This window comes from Euwallacea fornicatus, chromosome 3, assembly GCF_040115645.1.
Source record: "Euwallacea fornicatus isolate EFF26 chromosome 3, ASM4011564v1, whole genome shotgun sequence".
Taxonomy (NCBI): Eukaryota; Metazoa; Arthropoda; class Insecta; order Coleoptera; family Curculionidae; genus Euwallacea; species Euwallacea fornicatus.
The window spans coordinates 4,100,178-4,122,017 of NC_089543.1; the positions used below are offsets into that span (position 1 = coordinate 4,100,178).

The 21,840-nt window shown below is 35.1% G+C and overlaps 2 protein-coding genes across 6 annotated transcripts in view; both read left to right on the forward strand.

Moving 5' to 3' along the window:
• Positions 1-72: 72 nt before the first annotated feature.
• Positions 73-12,700, forward strand: LOC136350372 (uncharacterized). 5 transcript variants are annotated; one of them, XM_066301966.1, is made up of 13 exons: positions 73-150; positions 5,645-5,723; positions 5,787-5,958; positions 6,304-6,472; positions 6,529-6,889; positions 6,945-7,397; positions 7,447-7,567; positions 7,625-7,770; positions 7,976-8,164; positions 8,221-8,373; positions 8,434-8,600; positions 9,329-9,524; positions 11,346-12,700. In XM_066301966.1, exons 1-13 carry the CDS (start codon positions 88-90, stop codon positions 11,480-11,482), a joined length of 2,406 nt encoding a protein of 801 aa, XP_066158063.1. In that variant the 5' UTR covers positions 73-87; the 3' UTR covers positions 11,483-12,700. The 5 variants fall into 5 exon arrangements, with proteins under 5 accessions (XP_066158063.1, XP_066158065.1, XP_066158062.1 ...); XM_066301968.1 differs by having other exon boundaries at positions 126-181; XM_066301965.1 differs by lacking the exon at positions 73-150 and adding an exon at positions 1,518-1,610.
• A 2,674-nt stretch (positions 12,701-15,374) lies between these two features.
• Positions 15,375-21,840, forward strand: part of LOC136350718 (uncharacterized) — a 28,204-nt gene continuing 21,738 nt past the window's right edge. The window contains exons 1-3 of the mRNA XM_066302734.1: positions 15,375-15,485; positions 18,060-18,255; positions 18,733-18,993. Of these exons, the coding sequence (XP_066158831.1) occupies positions 15,443-15,485; positions 18,060-18,255; positions 18,733-18,993 (500 nt within the window). The 5' untranslated portion in view covers positions 15,375-15,442. The remainder of the gene's footprint in view (positions 15,486-18,059; positions 18,256-18,732; positions 18,994-21,840) is intronic.

A 21,840-nucleotide genomic window follows, 5' to 3' on the forward strand; every position in this document is an offset into this window, starting at 1 on the left:
AGTTTCTCAGAAAATTTACTTTGCCATTACTAATGCAGGTTAATTTGCCATCAAACAGGCAATGTATATGGGTGTCGTAATAAAAAAATGATAACTAATCGCATTGTTATCTTATCTTCAGCTTTACAAATAGATGGCAAATGTACGCAGGTAAGCAATAGTGGTGAATTTTAACCCAGTGGTATGTACATATTTCCTCTAACAATTCATATTGTTTTAATATCACTGTTAAAACTCAATGAATAAATGTAAACATTACAGCAATCTTCGCGGATTATTCTGCTATTATAGATTTGATTCGTTCGAGAAACTCTGTGATTTGATTTACATTTAAATCTCAGCTAAAGCACAACGATAACCTCTAGTGGAGCTAAACCCTCTATAAATTAACTTCTAAATGAAAATAAATTAAAATTTAATACATTTCGGTCGAAATGAAAATTACTTCACTGAATCGAGTCTAATGCAGCCGATATTTACCTAATTAATCTGAAATTCGGTATTGCAAATACCAAAAATACAAGCTATGACAATAAAGCAAACATTCAGTAACTTTTGCTGCTCAAAAATTATGACTTCAAACAGAAAATTACTTCGAAATAATGAAAAAAAAGGCTTGGAAACCTGTCACTCACTTGACACATATAATCTTATCATCTTCTGATTCAAAGTAATAAATGATAAAATATGATTGGAACTGAAGTATTAATATAAGTTAATCATCAAGTGAAGGAATATTTCGAGCTATCAAGGCAATAATTCAGGTGTCCATTCCGATCAATACTATCATGTACATGTCCGCAGTAAAAGTTACGTAAAAACGATAATTCCTCTATTGCTGTATAATTCATACGCGATGCAGGATGTTAAGTACGTGGCCCATTGTCAAAGGGTGATCCTTTGAATGATTCTAAGACGAAAAGTTTATATAAACATAGATCCGGTAATGCTTCGTTTTCGAGATAAAAGGAGTCAAACTTTTTTTTTAATCGTGTTTTCTCCCATCGTTTAGACAAGTTTATTGAAATTTGGCAGTATTATTTATGGTTATTTTGTCACTCATGCGCTACTTTTAGAAACTTTTACATTTTCGTGTTAAACTGAGTTATGGCCATCCAGATTACCGAATTTAAATCCGTTCGATTTTTTCCTTTGGGGACCCATGAAGTGCTTTGTTTATAGTACTTGGTTCAACACTGAAAAAGAATTAATCCGAGAGATATGGGATTTCTGTAATCAGACAAGATATGGGCTGGGAATATATCAATGTGTCCGGCAATCGATGTTACGACGAGCTAATGCTTCCATTCGAGTTGAAGCAGAACAATTTTAGCAATTATTGAAATTTTCCTGTTACTTATAATTAAATATTTTTTTATTAAAAAAATTATATACCACGTATTTAATCATAGCTTTAATAAAGCCTTTTTTTCTTTGATTTTTTTTTTAGGTTACCTCTGTGCGTATCGCTAGGAAAAGGGCCAGGAAAAGGAGATACACAGTTTCTAGTTTAAAAAATTCGTTACTTTTTAATGTATAATACATTAAAAACTGCTATCAACTTTCAACGTCAGATTAGTTTGGGTCTTCTTAGCAGTTTTTTTAAATATGTAAGGAGTTTCAAAAAAGTTTGACACCCTGTATCTTTAAAAGGAAGAATTACCAGATCTATGGTTACATAAACTTTTCGTTTCAGAATAACTCGAAGAATCACCCCTTGAAATTAGCCACGTATTTACATGTATAAGTTAAGGCCCTACATTACGCGCAAGAGAGAATACTGTTTCCTAATCATCCCAGTAGGTAGTTTTTAAAATGCATTTCTCAAGGCACTTCCCTAGTGTCAAGACTTTTATAAGTAGACCTTTTTTTAGTAATAGCACGGATTTGGAATAATTGTCGAAAATTCTAAAGAACCTCGAATTCCTTCAAAAAGCACTTATTTCAAAGTATGTGCCTGCGTGATAAAAAATAGGTTTAAGAAGATATACTTCGAGCTCTTCAGAATTCTGGTGACAGATCTTCTGCGCATTTTTCCACTCTGAAGGCCTTAAATTTTTCTAATATGGTCCAGAAATATATTAATAAATTTGACATGAATATGAAATAGCGTAAAGCACTTGAACAATTTCCAAAGCACTTCGAGTAAATTTTAATAGTCAAAATGAACATATGTTGTAATAATAAATCACAATCAATGGAATAACCGCAAAACAGATTTGTTTGCAAATTTGCATTTTCTAACTTTAAGTTCGTTCATATTCATTGCATTCTGCGTAAAACGCTAAAAATCTCAAATTAAAATGAGTCAGTCAGCAAAATCAATAAAATAAATTTAATTGTGTATTTTAACGGTTTTGTAGGACATTAATTAATCTTAATCATAACAGTATATGATGGAAAACTTCTAAGCACCTGTTGAAATCTTCGATGTCATAAATATGGACCCAGCGATTTAGGAAGAAAAGTGTCACACAGTATCGCACGAGAAAAAAGGGATTTGAGTAACTCAGAATTTTTTTCCTTTGCGCGTTCATAGGAAATTCGGATTTGATATTTTTTTTATCTTACCTCTCTTTTCTTGCATTTGTCTTTATTGATAACTATTTCTTCTTTACGTTTGTGGGTTTATTAAGGCTACTGTGGACAATACCTCAAATGCGTTATTACCGCCGTTATATTCTGGCATCGCTTTCCTAGGAAACTGCAGCTTTACGAATATTTCCGACCGAATATATGAGCAAAGTTGGACCTACCTGGAACAATGATTTTTGAGACGTCAAAACACGCCGGAAAGTTTTCATTTCCACGGGGATTGCGGAAAATAGTACATTTTGTATCTTCTAGTAAAAGTGATATATTGTCGGCTGACAATTTAAATTGATAACCGGGACGCAGCCGACGATTCAAAGCATTAGAGGCCGAGAATGTGATTTTCCCGCGCGGTGCACATGCCATTTTCTCTGCATTTTAAGATTAATTTCAAATGTGTGCATTTTAAACATAGTCTGTCCCTCTTAGTTATAGTTTGGTGGACTGTTATTTGCCCTGATCCACGACGCAAAAGCTTCTATTAAGTTACTCTGTGCCTATCTTCCGCGTCCTGAACTTTGTTATGCAGTTCATTAAGAACAATTGGCAATTGGCCAATCCATCCAATCCATAATTGATAAATCAATGATTCAATTACTGTTCAAATGTTGGTGAAGCATTTTTCAAATTAACGCAAGCAACTCCTCGAGGTTTTTCTGAGATCCTCAGAGCTTAGTAACGATTTTTATGGTTCGTGGTGATGAGCCTAAAGTCACAATCTTTTGGAAGGTTCTTTGTTATTTTCGACCATCGGCAACATTAAATTTTTTCTCCAAATATCTAACCGTGACAGTGCCAGCTTGCCATTAAAGCTGACAATACCATTTTTCTGTCCGTTAATAAGGGATTATTGAGTTACACAAACCCTCACTAATCAACGATGATCAAGTTAACAAGATTATTGACTGCAACCAAGTATCTTAATTGCTGATTAGATACTATTAAAATTGCGTAGTTTGGACCTAACTGACTGCAACAATTTTAAGAATTTCTAGCTGAATTCTTGTTTTTATATTGCGTGTTATGAATGAAGTGACTTTGTTGTTTGGTACCACAACGATCAGCAGCACAATCCAACATGAACATCGATATTTTTATCTATTAATGAATGGATTACTAATCACGATTATCTCAGCCACAACAATACACGATATAGGTAAAAAACTCTAAATTACCCGATAGGAACAGCGCCACCATTGTTTGGTACTTGGTAACCGCACCGTGTTTTCGGCTTAGAACTTTGGTATGGTTTAACCAGAGTTCGGCAGGGAGATCCTCTTCAAGCCACTTCATCAGCAATCATAAATCACAATAGGGATTATTAACTTGTTTAGAAAGCATCTAAAACATTTAACTAACCAGAATGCCTATAAATTGATTTAATTTATAACAGTGCAAGCACACAATTGCTTCGTTACAACTATGAAATAACTTGCTTCCTATGCAAAATTTATCTAATACAAGATTATAATAAATCATACATCTGGTATGAATTATTGATTTTCAGAAGGCTTCGTGTCGATAAGAGTTCTTTTAACAGTGTTTGGCGAGTTCAGGAAAATCGCAGATCTCTCGTGGTCTTAACATAATTGAAAAATGAGTCACTGGATTTCGAACTAATCAGCGACATACCGTTTTTTTTGTAATATTCACTAAGGTGATGAATCCCGTCTTAACTAGATAGATGCTCCATTGTAACTAGTTTTTTCAAAATCGGTTCCGGCAGAAAGATAAAATAATTATTACCTCGTTTTATTTGTCATTCAAGCTTTGGCATCTCAATGAATATTAATCAAAGGTAATTATGATGGTATTCGATGTTTATTTCAGGTATCGTCATAATAGTTGTTTAACGCGTTATTAGGATTGGCATTAAATCAATCCGACTTAAGCCGGCACCTGATAAAAATTTCTGTCTAAATAAGTACCTAGAGCCACATGAAGTAGTTTGTATTGAGAGATAAAGGACAATGTGGTAATCAAAATTGAAAAAGGGCTGCGGAATTTAAACTTCAAAATAAATTTGTCTGGAAATTTCTTGGGAAGGAGGAATGAAGGACTTTGTAAAGGACTGGTGTGTCCACAAATAATGCTGTGGAATTTGTTCGGAAGTTTTCTTTCACTGCTAAAATTACTGCTAAAGCCATTAACTCGGGAGGGCAAGTTGACGTCAAATGGACCAAAGCAATCACCCTCGAGAGGAAAAGTTATTTTGAGTTTTTGAGAATTTCGAACCATAATATTTGAAGAAACTCACAAAAAGAATATTTAAAATTATGATCAGATATTTTTCAGTCAAAAATTCACATCTAGAAAAATACGAATTTTATTCCAGCAATGAAGTCTGCGCTTGTACTGGTGTCGTAGCCGTGATCGAGCGTGGAGCATGCTCACTAGTTTATTTAGAAGTTTTGGCAAGCACAAGTAACATTAACAAATATTCCTTATCGATCTAAAGAAAACTGGAAAGCACTCCATTTACCAAAGGCATAATCAAGAAATACAGTTATTTGAAATTATGTAGTAAAAAGAGTGATTCCATGGCCAACATTTGCATAATACGCTTTTTTCACGAAATATTAGCTGAAGTTATGCCTATTGATTTCAAAATTGATAATTGAAATGTTTCATAAACAGTTTTGTGAGGTCGAGTCGCAATAATGACGTCTATGAATGAGTCTGCTTCGTAGAACAAAACAATTACTTCATGCTAAATTGCACTTCTATGTAAGTTTACTCATGTTTCCTTTATCTAAACCAAACAATATGAGACTCCTCATCTAAATAAACTAAATTTTAATTTTACTAACAACTCCTATTTTCAATCCTAACACATTAGAGACTATTAGTTTGGTCATTCCACCCTTTTGGTTTATCTTTAATAATTTGGTATGTATTTGTTTATGCTAAATTAGCTGATATTGAAAATACAAATTATGAGATATTTCTTATCTTATCAAGTGACTAATACCATATCAATTTTTTCTCTAATCACACCCATATCACAGGTGAGGACGTAATATCTATGAAACAGGCGTGTGTTGAATTACAGGTTGAAGGAATAATGGACCTCCGATGGGCAATACTGATCCTTGTGACAATTTTTAATAATGTGAACTCTCAAAATATAGGTAACTTATTAACAATTATTCATTTTATTTATTAGTAATGTCTAAAGCAACCTTAACTTTTAGGCAGTGCTATAGCGCTAGTGGACTGTTACAACGCCTCTGCCTTGCCAGGCATCACTATTGCCAATGAAAGACCTCCAGCTACGATAAACATGTTAGTCGAATTTATCCGGAAGTTAGAAGATGCCAATCCAGTACTTACACCTAGAGAGCTTTCAGTACTTATCATTCGATCGTAAGTAAATATCCATGTTACACTCTGGATTGAAAGCTAAAATGCATAAGATTTCTATGCTAAATAATTCGCAAAAATAGCTACAATCAATTGAGTTGCAAACGCCCAACATCTGCGCCATCGTTTTGCTCCCGCTTGGCGCATGCCCTATTAGTGACTTCTTTTCGCACTTTCTTATGATCTCAATAAAAATATTATATTAGGAAATAATTTTATGACAATAAATAATAAAATTTCATCAGTTTTAAATAAAGTGTTAGTTGCTTCTAATCTTTAATAGTTTGGTAACCTAGAGAATTAAAATAATAAGTCGCGAAAAACTTGTTCAAATACGTTTGATTTCAGTTTTCGCCAGGATGGCATAGCCAGAACAGTAACGACGGTAGATGAGAGATTTGCGATCCCATATGCGGCCAGTAGAGTGGAAAGACATAAGTTTAGGGCGATACTCAGGTATCAACTTCCAATCATTCAGCAAACCCTGAACTACGGTGACCTTAATTCTTATGAGAGAGTTTGTTGAGACTTCTGGGTATTATTGGGGACTTCTTTTAATATTAAACTTTCCAGTGCTCTTTGCACTACTTAATGTCCAATACCGTCGCTGACCAACGGAGGGACAACGAGGCAACTGAATGCGTCAGAGCTGCAAGGTATACAGCTCGAGTTACTAGAGATATTGGGAAAGGAGAAGAAAATACTGAAGGGGAAACTGAGTTGATTAATCAAGATTCGATATTGGAAGTTTCCTCTGCGGCAGTTTCTGCAAATATCAGCACATGTCCAATTGAGTTAGGAGTGATACAAACACAGTCGGGAACCGTTAAAGCAGGAAATGTTCTTGCAGGGATTGCTACTGGGTTGAACCAGGAGTCTATCACTTACGGAAATGGTACCGTTTATGATAACAGATATGCTTCCACTATAGCAGGTACGTAGAGTTTTCTGGCTTAGTAAATTGCTTCTTCCGAAAATCCATGTTTAAGGGGAACTATGTGAAACAATCTTGAATCAAGCAACTGACCCCATCGAACTTGGAAACTCAGGAGGTTGGAATAGTTCCATAGATCCGAAATATTTCTTCCTTCAGAGCAACGCACCTTTGCAGACCACAGACGCAGAGCTGAGAGGGGCTCTTGATGGCCTATACATTGGTTTGAAGATGAGCAGCTTGAACTCCGCTTACCCGGATTTAAAAATTTCCCAGCTGATTGACATGTACTACTCACCTTATGAAAAGGAGATTTTAGATGGCTCTTTAAAAGGCTGCAACAGAAGTATTCTTTACACCGACCTGATAATTTCTGAGGAATTAACCACTCAGCTTGTTAACTACATGGCTGTTTTGTTTAACTATGGTATAGCTAGGGTATCACTGCTTCCATCCGCTTTCCCACAGCTTTCCAAAGCTGCGGTAACCGCCCTTACTACCCGCTTGAGTAAGTTGCTGATGCTGACTTGAATTTCCTTGAAATATAAAAATTTCAGCGAACATGGCTAAGTCGGATGTGACATGTCGCGGACCGCAGGCTATTGAGAGAGTTGTAACAAATTTGCTCATCTTCATCGACTCCAGCTGGCCTTTCTCCACCGTCCAACCAGTTTTATCGTAGGTTCTTTCGAAATGCTTTTAAGGTCAAAATCCAAGCATTTCATGCACATTTAGGTATATCTTGAACAACGTTGATGTAAACAAATACCAGTCCAAGTTTACCATATATGGCGGGAACACCCTAAGGAACCTAACGGCAAATGGAACCAGATATTTGTCGGACTTCTATTTGCAGTACAATCGATCCATCCATATAAATGGTAAGTATATTCCATATTAATTATTTTTAAATGAAATTGATACATCGGTCTTTTATACAAATTAAAAAAGTCCACATCAGTTTTCATCATAAATTACTTTTTTGTGTGCGTAACTTTTCTCTTGCAATTTACGAGATTCCGATGCTGAATATTCTTATATTGGAGTATATTTTTAACAGCTACAATAGAGTCGTTTTTTTTTAAGAGACTACCGGTTTCGATTATATCGGGATCTTCCAATTTATGGAAAACTATGGCTATGCCAAACTTGACAACAATAGCTATACTGGAGGAGAATCTACTATTGCATTGTTAATCCCTAAAACTAGCCCCACACAAGAACAAAATGCTTTCCTTAGTCAGAGAAGGGAGGTATTCAACTCATTCCTACCAGGTAGGTGGTTATCTACAACTTAATCTGAGGTGGAAAAATACGGCTCGTCCTTTCAGATATAACCTTTTTGGTTCTTGGAAGCGGCGATGCAGCTGACTACAGTAATATCATATCTAACACCAACAGAGATTTTATATCTCTGCAAGAAAGCACTAGCGAAGAATCCCTTAGTACCACTGGTCAAAGTGTTGCTAGCAGTATCCGCGAAAGTAAGATCTAAGGTAAACCTTCGAATGCGGATAACCAAAAAAGTTTTTCTTTATTTGCAGTACCAAGGTCTCTTGTAAACCCTGTATGTACATCCCAGTACACGGGGTCAGCGAAGACATTCGATATTACTGGCTACGTTGAGTCTTTGGGAACGAACTACTATAGAATTGCACCTCGTTATTTCTACTCAGGTTCCGGGACTAGAAATCTTAAGATAAGGGAACAGGTAACGACACTGATATGTATCCTTAAAGTTAAAGTGCTGTGAAAATAATTAGTCCTAACACCTTTGTAAGCAGCTCACTCTTGCTCATGTTGCATGTGCCACAACGACTGGGGACGCAATAAATATTTATAGTTTACTTAAATTAATTAACTAATCATAATTTTATGATTCAGTAATATTTTTCACCTTGTTCCTAATTGATGTCATAGAGTGAAACACTTGCGCCTGCCTAGACGTCATTCCCATTTCGAGCTGTGCGCATGCGCCTTTTAATCCCTCATGGTTGCATCGGACTTTTAATGACATTTAGATGCAACAAATCATATTTACAATGAAATCTAAACAATTAATTTTACATATCATATGAACGCTTATTACTTAAAATTTTGGGAGTTCTAAGGAGTCAGGTCGATAAAAACATATTTAATTTCGGCAAAGCCACTACCCGAAGGCGGCAATGCTGATTAATAATTGGCCCCCCATGGATATTGTTCATCAAAAGTGGTTGGATGAAGGATGCTCTTAATGGTGCAATGGCCTTAAATACTCGAAATTAATTACATCCTGATCAAAATTCCTGCTGATTTTTAATTCATTTCGTATTAATTTCCGCTCTTGGATATGATTTGGTTAATAATACAGATATTATACGGTTCTCAGGCTTTTCTCACTGGTTCGCAGCTCGGCACTAAAGTATTTAGGTGAATTTAAATTCAAATTTTTTCAAGGGCTATGGTACCATCAACATTTGCATCTCAAGAGACAACATCAAGCCTGGCAACTCTACTGGCGGTAATTGCACTACATTATCAAGCTCTGAATCCGTCACTGACATTACCAATTTCTGCGATGGTTCCACATTCAGCTCATGCCAACCGATTTACATTTCAGTTAATGGAGCGAACTCAACCGGAAATTGCAAGAGTAAGTTACTTACCTATTGTGTCAAACGGAAGTAATTTCATAGTTTTCCATTTCGCGGTATTACGTGCTAAAATGTAAAGAAATATTTTATCAATGCGAAAAAAAGCCTCATAAAAGCATAAAACAGCGGCTTCCCCTATGTAATAATGAGCCCCAATTCCGGGTAAATGTGACGGAAAAAGGAGAGGGCGAAAAGACAATCGCACTTCACTTAGGAATGGATGGCAAAAGAGTCTAGAGAATAACTAACGTATGTTTGAATGTTAACCGTTTAACCGCACGAGTTTCAACCTCAAGAACATGTTGCATTAACTGCGAGAATTCGAGGAAATTTGAGGCACGTCGCACACATCTCTTAAACTAGACGAGCGAACAAAAGTATTCAACTGCTCCCAATAGATATGTAAATTGCGAAATGAGAAATGAGCTTTTTTCAATTTTTAAAGGAGAGAAACTCGCATTTATCAAAAGCTCAACAGGGCTGCGCAAATATATAGGGAATTTTATTCTTTAACAGTTAAGTGGAATTATTGGGCGATTCGTGCGTCTGTCCTCACAATACACTCTTCTAAACTCATGTGTTCGGAAGTTGAAAACTATAACTAACATTATAGAGGACATAACGTCGGTTAAATTGGGACAAAGTTGCTCAATTTGGACTTCAAAAATGTCCCGTTTTAATTTTGAAAAATTCCTGTGGCTTTCGGAGATACTCGAAAAAACTTTCATTGTAATTCTTCCTTTTCGACAAAGTGGGCATATCTGATATCCGGCCTGTCGATCGTCAATAACCATCATCAAGTTTATTTTTTGCTGTGGGGGCCATCTGGAATTTTAAAGTTTCTCAAGTCGGCTGTTTTTGCTCATCACAAAATTGTCCGAACTCGACCTCTATATAGAGCAACTCCGACCCAATTTAACCGACCTCGTATCCTTTACGGTTACCGAGATCTTCAAGGTTGAGCTCCAGGAACGACACCCTCTATTCGTGGTTCCAGCATATGACGGCTGTAATCAGACGAAATGAACCCTCAATGGTTTAGAACCTTTCCATCCATGCTAAACTGACGATTCACTTACAGAATTTCTGTTAATTAAATTTGGGGTCGTAGCACTTCGCCTTATAATAACCCATCCTTAGGAAAACTTGAATAAAACGCTTATAAGGGATGCAGATAGAACACAATTTTAGTTCTAAAGTAATTGTTCTCAGCTTTTGGATTCGAGTTTGCCCAAGTTTTCACAATACAGGAGATTGTTAAAGTTACCCCGATATTAATGTAAAAGTTATTAAATTGACGCAAAGATGACATAGTTAGTTAAGTTTTGATTAGTACGGCTGCGCGATTATTTAAAGTGACTCATCTTATAAACGTTGTCGGTTTCGCTTGTGAACAGCACCATTTTCGAAATTGACTTAATTTGGTAGATATTTAATTAATATTCTAGACTGAAAAGCGAGAAATTATTTCAGTGGCCACTGTTGGGAATACCGCACTATGCACCAGCCATTATTAAATTACTCTACTTGTATTCGTATAGCAGTTTAAATTAAAATATACATTTAATTTCAACTACTTTGTAGTAAATGTTGCCCTCTAGAACTGTATTTGCGGTTAATTGAGAAAATCGAATGAACGTTTTACGGACCCACAAAATAAATGAATTTAACAAATACCTTTGCTACGCTTGAGTGTTAAATTCTTTACGGTACGATAAAAGTTCTTGCCAAGTTTGGGGGTTTAAATGAATTTTCCCTGCTTCAAATTTGATTCAATATGCTCAAAATACTTTTTTACCCACGATAATAATGTTTTTCAGATACCCTGTGCAGATTTCCAACTGACATCCAGTATACAATCACATTGGAAAACGTGGGCTGCGCTAATGGGTCGATCGTCATTGCTGCCAGTGCCCTTTTAGTGTTATTGCTATGTGTCTTGTCACGGCTTTCATAGACTGAATTGTTAAGTGGCCGTCGTGAATACTGGGTGTTCCTGAATTACCTATGACTGGTACATGAACAACAAACCACATTAAATTCATGTTTAGATATGCCTGGTTATTGCGAATGATTTTTTGAGTGTGTGCGGCCAATTTTGAAAGAGTAGGTACGATTTTAATATTTATCCTGTGTGTAGAAAGGCAGGAAGTCGGGGATAGATAATCTTATTTCGTATACATGGAGGACTAAAAGTCCCGTATAAATTCGTTAAAAATTGAAGGAAATATTTTTCATAAAAATGGTGGAACACGTCGAATATTGATTTAGTCGTGCATTCTTTGACTCAAAAGACATGTATACAGGGTTACTCATGTAATAGATAAATGTACTATTTCGTGTTTTTCTTACAACATCCCATGTACATGATGACGTTTTTGAGTTCTTTGAGAAATTCTGAACATATTTCGTTTAACATACCCATATAATAATAACAATACAATCCCTGCACTGGTTGAAACGAGAAATTTTTATAGGGTAATCTGAAACATAGGGTGTAATTAAGTAAGCTCAATAATACAGAAGAGTTCAAAACTAGAATTACTCAATAAGCTCAATAAATATCTCCTCAGATGATAAAAAAGTTATTAAGGAATTTGAATTTCGGTTTGCCCACTTTCAGGAAATCAACGGAGCAGAGTTCGATCATTTAATACATTAGATTGTACTAGATGGTATTGTTATTTCTTAAGTATTAATAGTTCTATCCTTATTCCAATTGTTTGTTTTTTTTTCGAAAACTGTCGAATTGAGATGTGGGCATGTTACGTGAAATACGTTCAGAATATCTAAAAATACTCAAAAACGTCATAATATACATGGATTTCCATAAGGGAAAAAATGAAAAAGTACATTTATCTTCTATATGGAAACCCTGTATACATGTCTGTTACATCAAAAAATTCTCAACTAAAAACAATATCCGAGGTGTTCCAGCAATTTCATGCAAGATGTTTCTTTCAATTTCTACCGAGCTTATGCGGGACTTTTGGTCCTTTAAGTATCATAGTATATGTAGACATTTCACAATAAAGTTCAGTAGTTTTATCTGTTTAAGTTTAAGTTTACTTAAGATACTTCATCAGATGCAAATTTCGTGCCTATTGCATTTATTATCATTTTTTACTGTATTACAATGTATTTCCACTTGCCAAAAATATAAAAAATATTTAAAGTATTTGATTTATTCCCCAGCCTTGACCTCCATAGATCGAAAATTATCGGTCTTCCCCAGTGATTGCAGAATAGCCTCGACTTATTGCCTCAGTGAAATTGCGAATATTGTCCATCATTGGATAATACAAAAAAATCTAACAATGACGGACCAAGGGGTAAATAAAGCCTCTATTTTAAGCGCAAACCCCGCGTAATAAATCACCCTTAAAACGTTTTCTTGAGATCTGAATGAATTATGTAGACATATACGTCATTAATCATCCTAATACGATGCTGGCGAGTGAATGACAATAAAAAAAATATGCAAAATGTACGATTATTTTAATAAAGTCTATATTTATGAGATTGAAGTCAGATTGGATGTTGGAAAGCTCAGGCAGAAGCCATTGCCCTTAAAAGATTATTTAGATACCTGTAGTAATTAAAAGGACCTGATACTATAGATAATACAATTTCGGTTAAATTAAGGCTTCGCTATTTCCTAAAGATTGTTTGAACTTCTCTACGAATTTTCAAAGGATTTGTACTCTTTGAGCATCTCTTTGGGGATGATTCCCAATTTTTTTAGAATTGCCCCAGCAATCCAAGCTTCCATTGATAATCTTGAGAATCTGGGAAATTACAATGAAATGTTCAACTTTTACCTCTAGTAAATACTTGAATCCTTTTTAACTTCTCTACGCGTTTCCAGTGGAATTGAAACTTTCAGGTTTGAAGTTGGATTATAGAGAGTGTTCAAACAGTTGTAGAAGTAAGAAAAAGTTCCAATAAACACAAGTCCGGAATTTGTTGATTTCCGAAATAGAAGGTGTGGAAGTTTAGAAATGGTTACTGCCGAATTCTTTCGAACTCCCCAAGGTTTTTTGATCACCCTGTATTGCGGAAATGAAGCGATGAGCTTTCTTTCAGTTTGGCTGAAAGCATGTCGCCACGCTGCACAGCTTTCGAGGATTTCTCAACTTTTTTAAGGTGCTAGTTTCGTTTCTTTATGCTCTCTGGAAGTTTTCGTATTCTCTATGAGTTAAGGTTCAAGATTTTCGAGAAAATTTTTAAAAACAATTCTTTACGAGTTTCGAACGGAAGTGTGGTTTTGGCTGTATTAGATAAAAATTAACAAAAGAAATGACCATGTTAAACTCTGAAAAAAGATATTTATCGCATAAATTTTTCCATACACACCCTTTCAAACATGCACCGCTTTTGGTCTTGGTACATCTGTGCTTTTAATGCTGCTTAAAAGCTTCAGCGCTTCATTAAGCAAGATTGACATGACAGCGAGAACTCTGGATAGCTCTGTATATATTTGTATTATTGGTTTAACCTTTTACGTCAATACTTTTTAGAGGTGAACGAGCCTCGGTAAATTTAAATACCCCCATCCACTTTGTGGATTATCCCGATGCAGTGGAAAGCTCACCGTTTAAAGGCCGCTTGAAAAATAATCCCCTAGGGCGAAATTTTTCTGCTATAGTTCAAGTTCGAATAGGTGAGTGATTTTATATCGTTATCTCCATGTATAAGCATGCAAATTGCCACATGATAGATGGGACTTTCGTGGAGTGAAAGGGAGTAAATTCTGATACATAAATTTTTCCCCCAAAGGGTGTCGCCTCCAATTCCCTTGGAAGATAAATCGCAAGCGTTGGCAAAAACTTAAATTGAATGTGTACTGGGAGCTTACTTAATGAGAAAGATATAAAATATTACTGAGTGTTTAAGTTCGAGATTTAGTTGAGTTGCAAAAGTTCAACAAAGTTTCTGAAACATTGTAAGGGAAGTTAATTGAAAGTTCGAGGTTGTCGAAGGTTCATATTCATACATTAAGCTTCTTACAATTGCGAGTGTAAATTTAATAATGAAATTTTTAATTTTCGCAAAAATCGTTATTTGGTAGTGCCATTTGCCTTCTGGACTTAATGGTGAAGGAACTTGGTACCAGATGAGTGCCGTACCAACATATTGTGTATTAGATCTTTTGGCATAGAAATTTCTATCAATTTGTAATAATCGATTACATCCAGAAGGATGATCGTTAGAGGAGATTTACTATCAAATATCCACTTTCTAATTTAGCTACTTCACATTTTATCGACTTCTGCGTAAGCGCTAAATCTTCCGAACTTAGACTATTTCTGGCGGAAAATAAATTTTCCATTCAATTTCATTATTGTTGGCGGTCTTTATGTTGCTCGCACAAAATACAAAAGGTCCAACTGTTAGATACAAAGGTAAAGCCCCACCTACATCCATTCCTTTTATTCCATGCATTACTGCACACCTATCGGAGAATTTTAGGCTCCATTTCCATTTTTGGGTTTTCATTGTATTACTCTAGAAGAACATTTTAGAAAAAAAAACATTTCTGTTGAAAATTCTAATGAGTAGATATAAAGTTTCACTGAAAACCAACAGCAAAACGTACCTAATGATTATGGTCACTTAACTAGAATAAAGGGCTTTGGGATAACCAGTTGTTTCTGCCGCTAATGAGAAGGTAGCTATTTTTTGAAAGGGTCCGGAAGGCTTAGATTAAGCCTTAATGCGTCCAACATTTTTGTGCGTGGTTGCAATAAGATGTACGAGATCATTGGATTGTTTAAAAGTAATAATTTTTGGCTGTTATCTCGTTATGAAACAACAAAGGAGATAACGATAGGACTGAATTGGGAACACCTAAGTTCAGGCAATGAATGATTAATTTGCTAGTTATCGTGAGGGTGAGGTGTCAGTATTATAGAGGATGAAAAGGATACTTTTGTGCATTGCTGTGATTCTAGCGAGTTGTGAGTAATGGTTCTTTAGTTTCATGGTAGTAATTTACATACAAATGTAACCAAAGCTCCAAGTTAATAGTAGAAACTTTAAATTAGGGTCGTATTATAAATATTTATAACCTGGAAAACAACTAAAGTTTTTGCTCAAGTATTGTTTAGGAAATATTCTGAAATGTGTCACAGGTATAAACGTGCACCCAAAAGTTTTTATTGTTCCACAGTTTTTATCTTGAAACATGTTTGTATAAGGCACTAACTGTTCACGCAAGGCAAACCATATACAGGGTGCAACATATCATAATGAAGATATTTCAGAGAGCGACAGTGCTCTGCCAAATAATTTTAAAAAATGCCAATAGGCTCATGGTCAAAAACGTACCATTTTCGATATACAGGGTGGCAAAGTTTTACATTTTTTCTCATATTTTTCGTTTTTTACATATACCTTAAGTTACATTTTACGAAATTTCGTACATCTCTTTTCTTTATGACTCTCTACAACAAAATGTCTAAATCGTCGATAGTCATCTACAGAGTGTTATATTTTTTGGAGTCATGTACTATTTTATGTATTGTAATTTTCTTTCGGAACACCCAGTATGAACACTGATACCAAATTAAAATTTCTTTTATTCACCTTTTTGGCCTCTTGCAGTATTGTCGTATCTGTTATCATTTTCTTAGAATTTGAAAAAATATCTATAGAAGAAAATTATGAAAATCCAGTCTACATGTTCTGGTCTGTAATTTGGGATCTCATGTTTGAATTTCAGCCATTTATATAACTTTGTTTTGATTTTTGATGTTTCGCATTTTCACAACATTAACTCAAGTAATACGTGAGAAAACCGCAAACTATGAGAGAAAATTTGAACCTGTACCATCCTGTATATCGGAAAAGATGCGTTTTTTACCATAGATCCATTAACATTTTCTTTATTATTTTGCGGAGTACTATTGGCCCTTGAAATATCTCCATGATGATATGTTACACCCTGTATAATCAGAACATGAAAATCAGAAACATGCACATGGAGTTTATTTATTTTTAGAGAGCAATCAGAGTACGTTAGAAATGTGTGAATCATGCACAATGGGTTGGCTTATACCCACTTACTCAGTTAAGTTATCAGCACATTAATTTATACGTTTCCAAAAAGACGAATTGATTTTAATAATCTAAGATTTACGTTATTGCATTGAGCGGACTTGTGCTTAAATATTTTGAATTTGGTGATCCAATACATTTCCCTATAGTCAAGTATTACAATGATTAACAAAGAGTCAAAGAACTAAACAGCTTTTCGGCTGTTCCAACATGCTGGAAACGTCTTAAAGGCATACGCTTTGCATTCATTAAATCTCATTTTGAGGCCGACTATAATGTGTTAGTTCAATTAATAACGAAGCACCTCAGAAGAATTCTGCAGCAGTTGTTCGAGTGTCCGTCTGATTACCTAATCTATCGTAAATGTTATAGAAATTCAATGAATACCGGTTGTATAGCGATTTTGTGAATTACGTGGAAGGCCTGTGATATTATAATCACAGAGTTTGCCGTACATTTGTAAAATTTCATCTATTTGCGCGACATTGATATTCTTAATAAATAGCATATTAACACACAAGTTAATCAAAAAATATTATCCATACGCACCTGATAACGTACGTTATTAAATTAAGCCTACTTTAAATTTCTGTCACGCTCACCTGCCGAGTTTTGCCGGTATTAACGCACGCGCTACGCTTCGCAATTGCACATTATTTGTTAGGGGTTATCGATTCACGGTCTTATTGACGTATATTCGGTATTTACTGACCTGAATCTAGGCAATAGCTATTTATATCAATGTGGAACGAAACTAAATCTGGGACGTAACTTGCACATTTGTAATTTTTCTGGCAAATTGGATCATTCAGCAAGAAGCTACGATGCGAAGTTAGATATTATGAGGTATTAATTTGGTGTGAATTTCAACTCTGATTGGGGATAATTATTTATACCACGTATTTTTTTTTATTACAAAGAAACCTTCCCCAACGCGAAGGACAGAAACAAAGTTTTACGATTTACTGGGGATTTAACCCACGTCACTTGTTTCCTCTTCAAAAAGCCTTCTAACCAGACTGCATCGACTATAACTATAAATTTTAACAGCGTGTATGTGTGCTGTATCTACCCCACTTACTCCAGGATCTAGAATTAAGCTGAAGCGGAAATACCTGCTTTAAGGGTCAGGGAACTGCCCTATTTTTCAAACTTATATAACGTTCGCAAAAATATAATATGCAGACTTTTTAACCCAAGTTTATGGAATAATTCCACGAAATAAGGAAATTTATATACACACTATGGTCATAAACACATGCGTATATATCTCGCATATTATTAATCATTTTTTGAACTCTTATAGATTGGTCTGCACATTAATGGCGCAGACGCAGTTATAATATCCCTCTAAATGACTATTATGGTTAATGTTAAACTTATCACAAACTTTTGAAGTAGGAAACTGTGTCATCACATTTGATTAAAAAGTAATATGCTTTTTATTTTGCCTACGAAATAAAAAATATTTTTAGGCCCATCTCCTGGAAAAACGTCTGAAACTTCATCTTCCATTCCGGATGTATTACAAGCATGTTACAGGAGGAATTTCACGATTATATCCAGACCGCCTCTTACAATGAAAGTTTTAATTGAAATGTTACGTAAAGTAGAACTGAACGAAAAGTACAACACTAACACCAGGGTGCTAACAACATCTATGATACATGGGTAAGCGATGTAAAGGAAGAATCATTTTCTTTTCTATCCGTTAGTTTATTTAAATTATTGAGGTGGTTTATAAATTTTTTACTGAAAAGTTTTTAAAATCTGAAAAAATCTGCATACAAATTGGGGTGGTAATTTGAGCGTTTATAACAGTATTAAGATCCAGTTTTCGTTATATTTCTAAGCAGCTAAACGTTTCTATAAATATTTCATTAAGCTTGAAAGAGAGGGAAGACAAAGGTACTTAAATATTCTCAATAGCTATTTACTACATGAACATTCAATTAAGGAGATTAAACGTACGCTGCACTGATCCCACATTGAAGAATTCACGAATAATAAATTTTATTCACTCTCAAATATGTAAATTTATTCGGGACTCCATTGTAGTTTAAAATATTGTAAACAAAGCAAGCTCTTCAATTAAGCTTAAATGTAAAATGACGGGGGTTTTCCAAAACTAATGACTTTCATTTTTAGAGTAATTTTCGATGGGATTGAAAAGAGTCCAGATATGACCGAGACTGATTTCGCAATTCCTTATGCTGCCACTCTGAATAAATTCCATAAATTTAAAGTTATCCTTGACTACCTAATATCCGGAAAGACCGCATTATTCCCTATGGAGACATTAACATTAGCGGAATTATGTTTTCTGCATCAATTGACTTCTAATACTGTATATAGATTTACAAGAGGGGATGAGGACTCTACATGTGAAGATACCTCTTTGATGCCAAGGTAAGTACATTGGCATGATTATTGCGGGCCCGGGACGAACCATTAAGCTTATGAAAATAATTTTGCTTGAAATACGATAAACGGGTTCAGCATGTTTTATGATTGTAAAATGAAAACAATTTAAATGAATGTCCTGCCAGAAACAAGTCCCCTGCTAAAGCCTGCTCAACCGGCGCAGAAAATTAAACAAAAAGTTAGGGGAGCTTCGCTTCAAAAATAAATTCTGTTTCCTATGCCCATAATAATTTTAATTTGGTATAATAAGGAAGAAATTTATATTACTTTGTACACAAACGAGCTATTAATATGGTGTTTCTGAAAAAAAAATTTAGAGAGGTTGAATCCCCTCATTGTAATTCACGTCAGGGGCAGAGTTTGTGATATTTCTCTGGGCTTTATATATCCTCAAAACTTAAATAAATATAATATCTTTGCATATTCGAAGGCCCTAAATATATATTGGAAAGTATGAGCGCGTTAGTAACATAACGACCTAGTGGTATTTACATATTGGACATCCCCTCAATCTTTCGCGCAAATGTTGCCAAACATTACTTCGAAACAAAAACAGACGTTGAGTAGAGAGTAAATTGATTGCGGTCGATACTGCGTTAGCCATTTGAGCGATATATGTATTAACGATGCAGTCATTTAATTTACAAATAAATATTACATAATTACGTAAAAGGGAAATGTAGTGGTCCAATTTTCTGACCCTTTCACATCCGTCGCATTTTAATTCGGACCAATGTTTAGACCTCATCACAACTATTTGCGGCAAATGAAAACTGGTTGTTATTTTCTTATTTGTATTAAGAGAAGCGGAAATACTAAAAGGGAAACTCGAAATTAAACACCTATTTTAGACCATGTTTCTGATTTACCTTTTTGTCGGTAATTTATTCTTGCGTAAACTGCACAAGCAATTATATGCTCAGGATAATGAGAAGCAGACTAACGGGAGTGAAGGACAGATTATCATGGGTCTTGTTTATATTAATTTTCAACGTCTGACGGCCAATATCATAGTTTGCAGTCAAATGAAGTTTTGCGAATCGAGAGATGATTTTATTGTTCCATGATTTCATTATGCAGCTTTTGCTTTAAAGATATATTAAAAAAATACGGGTCATGTTGCTTTGAACCACCACACTAAGCAACAAGCAAAAAAAGAATTTGAGGTGCTAGACCTCGTGTCCGCAATAATTTTATGGCGCCAACTGTAGAACTTGTAGTTTTTCGAGCGTGTAGAGGGCAACATCATCTGGTTAATGTGATTTTATGGCCCATGAAGGTCAACGGAAACAATCCTTCGTCTTGCAACAAGTAAAATGGAAAAAGATTTACAGCTAAAATTAAAATTACTGCTCATTGCTCTAGTATTCTTCTTTGAACGGAAAAGGAACATTTGATACGAGAAACATGTTGTGATGTCCTGATTGGATCTCATCAAAAGAGTGAACTTCTTAATGATGAGAAGTGTTGTCATTCAGTTCTCATTTTCCTCTCACAGAAACTCCTCGCTAAGAGAAATTGATCGCAAGCTGTGAAACTGATCTTTTAAGGCTTTTCACCGTATTGTTGGTGTTCCATCGCACACCATCTGTTATGACACATAGTGACACATGAATTTCTAATCTCAGATTCACAAAGCGAATCATTGCAGTCATAGACACATCTATTCTTGCATAGTACAAGATATTCTAAGCATTAAAGCGAAATGGTCCTAATATTAACTGAAAACGGAAAGAGGCTTTTTACTACTTGAATAAGTCATTTAAAACAGTTCGGCCTTTAATTAGGGTATGTACTTCAAACGAATAGAGACATTCAACTGAAAACTGCCTACAGGTTCACAAACAACTGCAGCTACATATTCATTCCCTTAAATGAGACCTCTCAGAGGTATGCATCGATCTCTTACGTCCTCCCCAGAGGTTAACAAAATATCCTATGAAGGTTACGGGTTTATTACATTGCCAGCATATTTGACGCTTACGAGGGTCAAGTTTTAAGATAATAATTCCATTAGGACCAAATGTTTGATTTGATCCCTTAAATGACAATGTCGAGTTTCAGTATGAGAGATTTCGTTTGTCTTTTTCGTTCTGAAAATAACTTGAAGGAGTAGTGGGTTTAATTACTCATTTTGTTGTCTTTAAACAACCACAAATCTCTTTTACTCTGTATCCATTACACCGCACTAGTGTGTAAATACGGAACTTGCTTGTAGTGAGTTTCATTAAAAATTTCTTATTATTGAAATTCTCACAAACAATGCTCAAGGCTTTTGTTAAAGGTGACTTTGTAGCATTTGTGTTACTGTTAAACTAGAAGGCCAACAAACTTCTATTAAACAACTCTTGGAATTTTAAATAGTTTTTTCAGATTTACTTAGCGATTACAGCTGAGGAAGAATTTTATTCATTTCCACATAGAGGCCTTCCAGTTGTTCCATACCAGAGGAAACGTCTGACATTCATCATAATGGATAGAAAACAAATGTGGTAAATTTTACTATGGAGAGAAAGTGCCCCATTTCCTTTGTGAAATTGAAATATTTCGTTACTTTTAAAACCGCGATTTACCTGCTGTGAATGGAAGTATTTTCCTTTACTATGAGATATACCCTCTTTGGGTGGAGGTATGATTCATTACTTCGAAGCAAGTTGCCGAGAGCGAAGTCGAATGAGACTAGCAAATTTTTTATCCAACTATATCATCTGACTATATGAATATGTTTGATACTTATGAGGCCGATTGTTCATTCTTTTTTCCTTTTTTTGTAACTTTTATAAATAACACCTCGTACAGCAGTAGGAGCTCTAGCGGTGGAATTGCTCACTG

Coding starts and splice junctions, on each gene's coding strand:
- LOC136350372 (XM_066301965.1), top strand. CDS start 1,533: ATGTATAATACATTAAAAACTGCTATCAACTTTCAACGTCAGATTAGT. Junction 5,724..5,786: donor TGTGAACTCTCAAAATATAG/GTAACTTATTAA, acceptor CTTAACTTTTAG/GCAGTGCTATAGCGCTAGTG. Junction 6,473..6,528: donor ACCTTAATTCTTATGAGAGA/GTTTGTTGAGAC, acceptor TAAACTTTCCAG/TGCTCTTTGCACTACTTAAT.